The sequence below is a fragment of the Chiloscyllium plagiosum genome, unplaced genomic scaffold, assembly GCF_037043375.1.
Source record: "Chiloscyllium plagiosum isolate Xiang-an unplaced genomic scaffold, Cpla_swu_hap1 HiC_scaffold_29, whole genome shotgun sequence".
Classification (NCBI taxonomy): Eukaryota; Metazoa; Chordata; class Chondrichthyes; order Orectolobiformes; family Hemiscylliidae; genus Chiloscyllium; species Chiloscyllium plagiosum.
The window spans coordinates 32439383-32452074 of NW_028270167.1; the positions used below are offsets into that span (position 1 = coordinate 32439383).

A 12692-nucleotide genomic window follows, 5' to 3' on the forward strand; every position below is an offset into this window, starting at 1 on the left:
TGCTGAATCGATTTTACGGTTCTAGATTTAGAAAGTAAATTGAGACCTCCATGTTGAAGCATCCAATTTCTTCAATTACAGCCTGTGGAGCTGAAAGGCTCTCATCGTTTGCCCTCCTGATTCAGGAACCTACCTGCCATCCTGAATTGGACAGGAAGCCTGCCTTCCCCCTTAAAAATGCCCCTCAGTGATTGACTGCTGTTAGTGAGGGAGCCACAAAATCAAGATGCAGAAATGGTGCTGACCTCCGTTTCCTACGTTTGTCACTACCTATCATTCTGTCCTTATCTGTCTCTGAGTGGATGTCTCGCTAACTGTGTGTGTGTGTGTGTGTGTGTGTGTGTGTGAGTGAGTGTGATGTCAGTCTGCATCCATCTCAAAGGAAGTTTTTCTCCCCTCTACCTCGGTCTCTGTCTTTGGAAGCGTACTTCTCTATCTCTTTGTGAGTATGTCCCTTTCTGGCTCTGTGTTTGTTGCTGGCTGTCTGTGTTGGTGTCTGCGTGTTTGTCTTTGCATCTGTTTTTTTGAAGTCCTCTGCAGAAACTCCATTAACCAATAAAACTAGCCTACCATCAGCTGCTGTATGCATTGTAGTCACTTCAAATTAATCTATTAGTAAATCAATTCACATTTAAAGCTGTCACACCCTCCAGGCAGACATTTAAAATGCACAAAGCTTTAAGATGTAATAACTGTGTCTACAACTGATTTCAACCTACCTAACAAATTGATAATAAGACAATGGTCAACTTTTTTTTTGGGGATTCTGGATTAGTGGTGCTGGAAGAGCACAGCAATTCATGCAGCATCCGAGGACAGGCAAAATCGACGTTTCGGGCAAAAGCCCTTCATCAGGAATAAAGGCAGAGAGCCTGAAGCATGGAGAGATAAGCTAGAGGAGGGTGGGGGTGGGATCTTTTTTGGGGATTCTGTGTTCCTAACCTTATAATTCCTTTGTAGTTTGCTATTGCGTAGCTCCCTGTTAACTGTGCCTTAGTGGGAGACACTTGTCTCTGATGCAGAGTCTGTGGTTTAATCCCACACTGTAGGTTTGGACTCAATTCCTAGGTGAACATGCCAATGAAATAGTGACATTGGCCTTTTTGTTTGGAGTCATGTCCATCTACTCTCTCTCGTGGATGTAAAAGATTCCATGTTACTATTTCTGGCTGGGACAGCAATTATTGCCCATCCCTTGAAGAGAAGGCGGTGAACGCCCTCCTTGAACTGTTGTACTCTGTAGTCCATTTCGTTCAGGGAGATGCACAATGTTGTTAGGGAGGAACTTTGACTCAATGCTGGAGGAAGAGCAATATTAAGTCAGGAACTTGCAGGTAGTGATTTTCAATTTATCTACTGTCCTTGCCCTCCTGGACAATAGTGATCTTGAGTTTAGGAGGTGCTGCCTAAGGAGCCTTGGTGAATTGTTGCATTGCAGCTTGTAGATGGCACACAACCTTTAGATGAGTCGACTGTGCAGAGAGTGAATGTTTCTGCCTGTGGTGCCAATCAAATGGGCTGCTTTGACTTGGATGGTGTCAAAGTTCTTGAGCATTGTTGGAACTACACCCATCCAGCTAAGTGAGGAATATTCCATCACACTCCTGACTTGTGCCTGACAGGCTTTGGGGAGTCAGGAGGTGAGCTACTCACTGCAGGATTCCTAGCCTCTGACCTGTTCTTGCTGCCTTTGTGTTGATATAGCTATTCCTGTTCCATTTCTGGTAAATATTAACTCCTAGGATCAACATTCCTTCTCGTTTTTCTTTCTGCTGTATGGACATCCACGAACTGTGCATGGCAGCAGCTCCTGGAAGCAGAGGCCAATGTGTCAGCGCAATGATCAGTGTGCGCAGAGCCTCCAAGACAGAGGGAATGTTGCATAGGATGCCAACAGTGATAAACCCATTGATGGCAATGCCATTGAATGTCAGTGGGTAATGATTAGCTTCGCTTTTGTTGGAGATGGTCATTGCCTGTCATTTGTGTGGTGCAGGTATTACTTTCTACTTTTGAGCCCAAGCCTGGATATTGTTCATCACAACTATCCCTGATGTCAATGCTGCACTTGACTGAGTGTGACATCTAGCAAAGCTACAGTCAATTGGAATTGGGGGAAAGGTCTCCACTGGTTGGAGCATTGTTATTGTTGCTGGAGGTTAATCATCCCAGGACACCCCTTCAGGAGTTCCTTAGGGAGGTATTCTAGGCCCAAACATCTTCAACAAAGGCCTCCCTTCATCATAAGATCAGATGTTGGGATATTTGCTGATGATTTCATAATTTTCCCATCATTCATGACTTCTCAGACACTGCAGCTGCCCATGTCCATATGTAGCAAGACTTGGACATCATCCAGGTTTGAGATAGCAAGTGTGGGGCAGTGACCATCTTCAAGAAGAGAGAGAGTCTAATTATCTCCCTTGATATTCAATGTTAAAAATCGCACAACACCAAGTTATAGTCCAATAGGTTTATTTGGAAGTACTAGCTTTTGGAGCACTGCTCCTTGAGCAGGTAGCTAGTGGGCAGGATCATAAAGCACAGAATTTCTAGCATAAGATCATCGTTTCATGCAGTTGATACATTATACTGAACCAACCTAGATTGCTGATAAGTCTTTCATCTTTTAGAATGAGTTACAGGTTTGATTCATTAACATGTAAATCCCAGATCGTCTTTCAAGTCACATTCCCGAAATAACTTAAGGTTTTATATAAAAAATGATAACATCTCAGCTCAGACAATGCATTACAGGTGTGAGTTTAGAATCTGTCTATATCCCAATCTTGAGTCAGACCTGAGCAGCGCTCCAAAAGCTGGTACTTCCAAATAAACCTGTTGGACTATAACCTGGTGTTGTGTGATTGTTAACTTTGTCCAGCCCAGTCCAACACCTGCACCTACTCATCATTGGTATTCAATGGCATTCCCAAAACGGAATCCCTTGCCATAAATAATCTGGAAGTTATAACTGACCAGAAACTGAACTGAATAAACTATATAAATACATTGGTACAAGAACAAGTCATGGGCTAGGAATTGTAGAGTGAGTAACTCACCTCCTATCACCTCAATGCTTGTACATTTACTGCAAGGCACTAGTCAGGAGTTTGATGGAATAAACTAAACTTGCTGGATGTGTTCAGCTTGCTAACAATCAGAATCAGAATAATCGGATTCCTAATGAAGGGCTTATGCCCGAAATGTCAATTCTCCTGCTCCTCCAATGCTGCCTGACCTGCTGTGCTTTTCCGGTACCACACTCATGACTCTGATCTCCAGCATCAGCAGTCCTCACTTTCTCCTCCATTAACAATCATGCAGCTCAACACCATCTGGAACAGAACAGCCCATTTGATTAGGATCCCATCAGCCATCTTCAACATTCAGTCCCTCTTTCACTAATGCACATTGGCAGCAGTGTGTATCATCTATTATGTGCATTGCTGCCTCACTCAGCCTCCTTCAACAGCACTTTTCCAAATCCCAGGCCCCTACCACTGAGATATATAAGGGCAGGAGATACACGGGAATATCACTTCCTGTATTATCTTTAAGCCACCGCCCTGATTTGGATCTATTATTGGATCAAAATGTTATAATTTCCTTCCTAACGATGCTGCGGGTGTCCTTACACTACACAAAATGCAATGATTCAATAAGATAGCACAGGATCACCTTTTCAAGGGAAATTAAGGATGAGCAATAAATAGTAGTCCTCTTCAGGACACCCACAACCTATGAATAAATAAAACAAATATAGTTCCTGGATGCATTTTGCATGGTTCCATGGCAATGTCTCAATCCCCATTAGTCAACCTGCACCAATGTGTCATGCAGTATGCTGATGGGAGCAAGATGTAAAACTTCAGGAACATTATCACTTTTTTCAGAAAGTGACAATCCTCCAATCTCCTGGCCAGTATTCACCACTCGACCAACTTCACATAAACAGATTCTCTGGTTGTTATAATGTTGCTGTTGTTGCCACCAGATCCCGGACAAGCCCCCACTTTGTTATAGTTAGAACTCGGTGAGATTATCCAAATTATTTAATTTCCATGTGAGATAACCTAACTTGTAAAAGAAACCAATTTAACCATGTGTTCTTGAGTTAGCAGAAATGTTTTTCTATTAATTACTAAACACAAGAAGCAATATTAGTGCAACATGCATGCACATAGATTAGAAATGAGAGTTGAATCCAAAAATGATAAAAGTGAAAAGATATATGGATTTGTACCTATTGGTCATTCTTGCAGAGTAGGTAGTGGAATGTTGATTGTTGACCAGTCAATTTCAGGAGTCTTGGCATTTCAGGTTAGTTCAAATCCATTTGTTTACTTTACACCATCACTTCTAGCTAGCTGTCTTCTTGCACTCTGAGCGAGAGGTTCCTCTACCTTCACTGCAGGGGTAACCAGTGGGCGGATTTTCCACTATTTCCTTTGCAGCAGACTAGTACTAAAACCCAAACTAGATACACAAGTATCTCATCCTATTGATAAACACAAGGTCCTCGATGTGCTGCCTTCAAATAACACATGCAAACCCAAGGTTGAACCAATTTGTTCTTATATATTTTTGAAAGGGAAAGATTCAAAACGCGTCCTTTTACTCAGGCTACTCTGATCAGTTTCCAATATCATTTTCACCAGAGTACCTGCAGGAGATTACAGCTCTGTTTAAGTGCATTTTCTCCCTTTTAAGGCCAACACTTTGAATCTTCCTCGACACTCCATTAGATGTGACATTCCAAAGTAGTCTCCAGACAGCTACTGAATTCATATCGGAAGGGATTTTGGCTGAATCAGCCCCCTTTTATCATAGAATCATACAGTGCATTGCAGGCCATTCAGCACATTGAGTCCATGCCAACCCTCCAAAGAGCAGCTCACCAAGACCCAACCTATACCCTATATCTGTAATCTTACATTTCCCACAGCTAAAGCACCTGGCCTGCAGATCCCTGGACACTTTGGCATGGCCAATCCACTTGACCTGCACATCTTTGGACTGTGAGAGGAAACGGGATTGCCTGGAGGAAATCCACAAAGACACAGGAAGAATGCGCAAATTCCACACACAGTGGCCTGAGGCTGGAATTAAACCTGGCGCTGTGAGGCAGCAGTGCTAGCCACCATGCCATCCAAATGTAGCTTTTAATTTAAAAGCCTGTGTTGGAATTAAAGTTCAATATCTGCATTGGTCCTCTGGGTAATGATCTGTGGCTGTGACTCTGTTTGCTGTGTATCAAATGACTGCTGCATTTCAGTCTCTTTCTCTGTATATTTGCATTTTACCATTTAAGGTAATATTTGCAGAAACTGCATGACAGAGCACAGGTCCCAAGTGCCTACTTGAGAAAATCTGCCCTAATCATTGGCATCGAAACGCCTGGCTCTTGTCTTTATTTTGTAATTGTTCTTTGTTGGGTGTGATCACCTTAATCTGGGATACCTTTAAAAGATTTTTCTCTGTAAGCCTGTGGTGTTGAGGTGATGGATTGAAGCCTTTTCATTCAAGGACATCTCTCAGGAGTCGACTTCTGATTACAGGGCTGCAGGTCCTGTCATTTCCTTTCACCAAACATTTATATCCAGCTCGAAAGTTATAAGCTCAGCATAGGCCAGATGTCAATATCTTTCAGCACCTTTTACTCTTGGAAGCTCTGCTTGCTCAAAGGTATATTGAACCGCTTTGTGCGCGTGTTATATTTAGTGTGACAGGCTAATAAAGAGATCTCGCTTATATCTTCCTTATTAAAACCTTTCCCTTCACAATCTGTAATGCTTCCGATGTTTTATTAAGTACAAATAATGTATTGCTCTCCAAACAGAAGGGCTAGTCAGAAGCCTAGCAGTCTATATCTCTCATGTTTTCAAATTAGCTCCAAGAATAAGTGCTCACTTGTAGCCTTCGATTTTTATGACCTTAATGCTCTCTCCATGACTCCACCCATCCTGCCACACTGCTGAAATCTAGCACTGACTGAGTCTTGTCTGAGGAATAGATCGCAGTATCTGAATCATTGCCAAGAGGCCACTTTTCATTGGAAGAGCTCCAGTGTTGAATGTTGACACGCTGTCTAATATGTCTTCAACTGAGATTCACACAGTCCCAAGTGCACACTCTTAACAACACACCAACACATGCCAACACCTTACAGATACAAATGCACTCTCAAACCATACAAACAAATCCAGGCAGATGTTAAACACACAAACAATTTGCACATATATCTATACCTTCAGGTGGCTTCCAACCTCCCATAACACCATTCAAGGGTTAGAAGGGGAGTTCTCTGCAATGTCCTGGCCAATACAGTAGTTACCCCACAGCCAAAGCTGCTAATAAAAGATTATCTGGTCATTATTTCATTAATGGTAAAACGTTTTGAGACATTCTGAGATCAGGAAAAGCACAACATAAAATGCAGGTCTCCTTTTTAATATTTGTTTTAGATCTGTGGCTCTTCAAAGAAATTGCATTTACTACCAGATTCTTTCCTGTAGATACAGTCAGCTGGCTATTTAAACCAGGAATAAGAGATGAAAAGCAGCCCCTTTGTGTGTTTGATTAAATGCTGATTGTTGGGAGTCTAAATTAATCATGGTTACGTTGTAGATTATGTCAATAATAATGTATCAAAAGAAACATGTACTCCTCCATCTGTATACACAAACATAGATACACACATACACAAACATACGGGCATCTGTCACAAAGCTGGTCCCTTTTCTTTCTAAAAACTGTTCCTTGGCTCAATGAGACTCTGTCCTTGATTTTTTTCCAGAGGGGTAATAAACCTGGCTGGACTCCAATCAGTCTGGTTTGCTGCAGAGATGAAAAGGATTTGTAAACAGATGGGACTTCAGGCCAAAGTGGTCATGCTTTAAAAGTGACCTGTATAAAGAGAGGGGAGTGGTGAGTTCTCTAGCTGAGCTGGGCTGAGCAGTTTTAGTTCAGTCTTGAACTGGAAAGTTCAACAGGGAGCTGTGTGGAAACTCTCTCTCTTTTCTGCCCTTCAACTTTAACCTGTTAGCATGTGTTCCATTTATACTGGGTTTTAAAGGGAGTTTGCTTATTGGGACTGTTGTGTGTATTCAGAACAGCATAATTAAATCTGGCTAAATAGGTTGAGTTCTGTACGGGTTCTTTATTCTGTTCTTTGTGTTTCATTGTGTAATTTTGTGAATAAATGTATTTGTCTGTTCTAAAATCTAATTGTCAACCTAGCTATCTTACTCCAGGTAAATATCACTGTACACTTACCGAAACAAATTGCAAAGTTAGGTCTAGGGCTGCCTGCTTAAGAATGTTTTGAGTGGTCTGGCCTAGTCCATAACACATCGACTTATCTGGATAGGGTTGAAACTTTATTGCTGGAACAGCACAGCAGGTCAGGCAGCATCCAGGGAACAGGAGATTCGACGTTTCGGGCACAGGCCCTTCTTCAGGAATGTCAGGAACTTTTCTTTCCAATCCTCCCACTTTCTCCAAACAAAAGGAGTAGCCATGGGCACCCGCATGGGCCCCAGCTATGCCTGCCTCTTCGTAGGGTATGTGGAACAATCCACCTTCCGCAACTACACTGGCCCCACCCCCCATCTTTTTCTTCGCTACATTGATGACTGTATCGCCGCTACCTCGTGCTCCCACGAGGAGGTTGAACAGTTCATCCACTACACCAACACCTTCCACCCCGACCTCAAATTCACCTGGACAGTCTCGGACTCCTCCCTCCCCTTCCTAGACCTTTCTGTTTCTATCTCAGGCGACCGAATCAACACGGACATCTACTACAAACCTACCGACTCCCACAGCTACCTGGACTACACCTCCTCCCATCCTGCCCCCTGTAAAAACGCCATCCCATTCTCCCAATTCCTTCGTCTCCGCCGCATCTGCTCCCAGGAGGACCAGTTCAAAATACGTACAACACAGATGGCCTCCTTCTTCAAGGACCGCAATTTCCCCCCCGACGTGGTCGACGGTGCCCTCCACCGCATCTCCTCCACTTCCCGCTCCTCCGCCCTTGAGCCCCGCCCCTCCAACCGCCACCAGGACAGAACCCCACTGGTCCTCACCTACCACCCCACCAATCTCCATGTACAGCGCATCATCCGCCGTCACTTCCGCCACCTCCAAACAGACCCCAGCACCAAGGATATATTTCCCTCCCCTCCCCTATCAGCTTTCCGTAGAGACCACTCCCTCCGCGACTCCCTTGTCAGATCCACACCCCCCACCGACCCAACCACCACTCCCGGCACCTTCCCTTGCAACCGCAGGAGGTGCAACACTTGCGCCCACACCTCCCCCCTCACTTCTCTCCAAGGCCCCAAGGGAAACTTCCATATCCGCCACAGATTCACCTGCACCTCCACCCACATCATCTACTGCATCCGCTGCAGCCGGTGTGGCCTCCTCTATATTGGGGAGACAGGCCGCCTACTTGCGGAGCGATTCAGGGAGCACCTCTGGGCCACCCGGACGAGCCAACCCAACCAACCTGTGGCACAGCATTTCAACTCCCCCTCCCACTCCACCGAGGATATGCAGGTCATTGGACTCATCCACCGCCAAACCACAACAACCCGACGGTCGGAGGAGGAGCGTCTTATCTTCCGACTGGGAACCCTCCAACCGCAGGGGATGAACTTGGACTTCACCAGTTTCTTCATCCCCCCTCCCCCCACCTTGTCTCAGCCCGATCCTTCCAGCCCGGCACCGCCTTCCTGACCTGCAGTCTTCTTCTTGACCTCTCCGCCTCCACCCTACTCCGACCTATCACCCTCACCTTGACCTCTTTCCACCTATCACATTTCCAACTCCCCTCCTCCAAGTCCCTCCTCCCTACCTTTTATCTTCTCCTGCTGAACACTCTCTATGTCTCCTTCCTTATCTGGATAGGGGTCAGGCAGGAGTTTTCACAGGGTTCTCCCACTCATGCACCATAACATCAATACAGGAATGACAGTAGTCCCACAATTGCAAAACTAGGTGTCTGTCAGTAAAGGAGATCAGTCCCTACATTGCTAGCCTATACAATGCAAGCTGAGATCCTGTGTAGGTTGTGCAACTGTTACATTAGTCAATTCGTGGTGAAGCAATCCAGAGATAACCCTGAGCCCCATATAGATCAATGTCATTTCCCCAGCAGTGATGAAAAAGTTGTGTTGCATTATCAGCAGAATAAAATTTAGCCTCAAAGACAGCTGCTGATTAAACCTTGATTAAAAGTAACTCTATCACGTAAACTTTCGGAAAGTGTTTGGGGACATTAATGCCAGGATGAATGTGAATCAGTATTGACAGCATTCTTAAAACAGAAAGACTTTGAAGGACGAGAGATGATTCAATGGTAATTTAAGCTTCACCTCTGCATTTTTAATCCGTGGAAATCCTGAAACTCTTTGATCTTGTGGAGTGTTTTTTAAACTATCCTGGGAATGATCTGACAGAAATCTTTGCTGGTTGTTTGAGCTGGGCTTTGTTGCTCGAGTTCTGCTTTTGATTTTCTTTAAAGTAATACTATGTCTGTCTTGTGCCCTCTGCAGTGCCACCACAGATCGTCGTGAGACCTCGAGATCAGATTGTAGCTCAGGGCCGCTCCGTGATCTTCCTCTGTGAGACGAAGGGGAACCCTCCGCCCGCTGTCTTTTGGCAAAAAGAGGGAAGCCAGGTGGGATTTGTCCCAGTTACACAGCAGCGCAAACTCAAACTTACTTATTCTTCCTCGCGGAAAAAAATCTGCAACATCTACATGGGAAGGTCAAGGTGCTGTGAAAATGGGGAGTGTGCGAGTGAACATCAGTTATAATTCAAACCTTTCATCCGAGGCACTTAATGGTTCAATCATATCCTTGTATTTTAAAACATAAATAAACAGAAAATGCTGGGAATGCTCAGCAAGTCAGGTAGCTTCTGTGGAGAGAGAAACAATTTTGAGTTAACCTAGCCTAAGGAAAACTTTTCATCCTCACCAAACCTGAGCTGGGTGTAATTGATGGTGATGTTGGCTATGAGAACTGAAAGAGTTCTCATAGCCAACACTGAGGTCGTCGTCTTTGGTTAGCGGATAAAATAATAGATGACATGCTTACAAACAAGGCAACTCTTCCCACAAGTTTATTTGTTTGCGGATGATAAAGGTTCTTTCAAGAGCTCCTTGGTTTTAGTATGTAGGGACTGGTTTCTGTGGTTTGTGAGCGCTTTTCACGAGTTGTTGGACTTCCACATGACTGGTGCTGTTCAGAATTTGAATGGAGAACGCACCTGAGCAATTATTCTGCAGAACCATTACTGTAACTACAATGCCCCAAACCCCAGGGAAATAGCCTGCAAGGTTAACTGTTACATTTGGACAAAATAAAGCCAACCCAACTGTTCAAGGTATTCTAATGCTATTAGTAAGATCATTCCCAGTGATTGAATAAAGAACTCTTTAGATTCTAAGAGATTCGATTCCCTTACAGTGTGGAAACAGGCCCTTTGACCCAACAAGTCCACACCGGCCCTCCGAAGAGTAACCCACCCAGACCCATTTCACTCTTACTAATGCCACCTAACACTATGGGCAATTTAGCATGGCCAATTCACCTGACCTGCACATCTTTGGACTGTGGGAGGAAACCGGAGCACCCAGAGGAAACCCATGCAGGCACAGGGAGAATGTGCAAACTCCACACAGACAGTCAACCGAGGTGGGAATCAAACTCAGGTCTCTGGTGCTGTGAGGCATTGGTGCTAAGCACTGAGCCACCATGCCGCCCCTCACTTTGTATCTTGGACTCATCATATTAATTGATCCTCTTTTAATGGCCTTGGAACTTTGACTATTCACCTTGCCTGATAAGGCCACACTTGTATATGATTATTTGAAGCATTAACTGGTTTCCAAATCTACACCTCCTGATTTCTAAATAACAATCTAATTGGAAAGCTATCATCAAAATAATTGCATGTAGCATTCACTTCTTTGCCATTGGGTCATTGGAGCTGCAGTTGAGGAACAAACGCCAGAGAGTCATGGACTGCAATGATTCAAGAAGGGAGCTCAGCACCACCTTCTCAAGGGCAACTAGGGATGGGCAATAAATGCTGACCCATCCAGGGACAGGACCATTTAGATGTGCAGAGACTTTGGAAGATAACTAGAGGTTGCATCCTCTCAAAATGTAATATGTAAAACACTAAAATACCATTCGAGTATATTACGTAATAAGAAATGATGAAAATCATCAAAGTGTGATAAAAGTAAAATGTTGACATGAGAAATTGGGCATCAGTTAGGAAAGGAGAAAGTGAGGGCTGCAGATGCTGGAGATCAGAGCTGAAAATGTGTTGCTGGAAAAGCGCACAGGTCAGGCAGCATCCAAGGAGCAGGAGAATTGACGTTTCGGGCAAGCCCTCTTTTGTGGTTATTTATTCTTATTGCCTACCTCATATTTAGTTCCTCCTGTCCTTATGATGTTCACATCTTGCTGGGTTCTATTCTATTGATACCAACTGCCACAAACTGACTATTGTTCCAACATGAGTTTTGACATTGGATATTGGTAAGAGAGTGAAAGGATTTATGTGAGTATTGCCACAAAGCATTTCACAGTCAGTGAAGTACTTCAGGTCATTCTTGTGATTAAGGAATGCAGCAAGCAATGTTCACAAGTCAAGATCCTGCAAACAGTAATGAGCGAAACGGTTTGCATGATGTCAAATGAGTGATAAATATTGTCCAGAATACCAGGGAGAATGCCCCTGATAATTTTTAAGATAGTGGGATCTTTTATGTCCACCTGAGAAGGCAGATAGGGCTTTGATTTACCACGTCATCTGAAAGAAGCGACTTCAGAATGTGTAGCGCTCTCAATACCAGAACCATTCTGAAGATAGGTCACTGCAGCCATAACATCAATTCTGCTTTCTCTCCACTGATGCTGAATTTTTCCAGCCATTTCTGTTTTTGCTTCTGACTTTCAGCATCAGGGCTTTGTTTTTGTTTCATTGCTGTACTGTACTCATATCTGGAGTAGAACTATACAATAGTTGGGAGTTGAAACGGGCCAGAATTGACCTAATACTGAGCTTTGTTATCATCTACACGTTTTCTTCAACGAATAAAAAGAAGGAACAGAAACACCTGGTTCATTTCTCCACCATCGCTCTCTCTGTTGGCAATTACAGTGCTCATCCTGCACTCTAACTGAGATCCAACTGTAATTGGATTCCTGAGGAAGGGCATGTGCCCGAAACGTCGAATCTCCTTTTCCCTAGATGCTGTCTGACCTGCTGTGCTGTTCCAGCAATAAAGTTTCACCAACTGTAATTGAACCTGGTCTCTATGTAATGCAAATGCTCTGTGTAGTGACCCAGTAAAATCAACTTACAGGAGTATCCTCGAACATACAATTCCACGTTAACAAGGTTCAAGCTGTTGATCAGCCCGATTGTACTTCATATTGTAAATTGTTTTACACTGGAATATTGGACCTGGTGCAGCATGAGTGATAGCAGAGTGTTTCAATCAGCTTGAGGCGCCTTGTAACCCAGAAACAGACAGGCGACTGTCACAAGGACAGATAGATGACGGCTTTGACCCTGGTAGTAGCCAGGAGCCAAACTGTGACTGCTGAGCTCGTTTCTGGATTCACTGATGCCCATTCTAAATCAGATTAGATTTCATT

General features: G+C 44.0%; 1 protein-coding gene across 5 annotated transcripts in view; it reads left to right on the forward strand.

The window, feature by feature from the left end:
• robo3 (roundabout, axon guidance receptor, homolog 3 (Drosophila)) overlaps positions 1 to 12692 on the forward strand; it is a 564581-nt gene that overhangs the window by 407490 nt on the left and 144399 nt on the right. For all 5 annotated transcript variants that reach the window (XM_043676841.2, XM_087976454.1, XM_087976452.1 and 2 more), the window contains exon 7: positions 9567 to 9691. In XM_043676841.2, coding sequence (XP_043532776.2) covers positions 9567 to 9691 — 125 coding nt within the window. The remainder of the gene's footprint in view (positions 1 to 9566; positions 9692 to 12692) is intronic.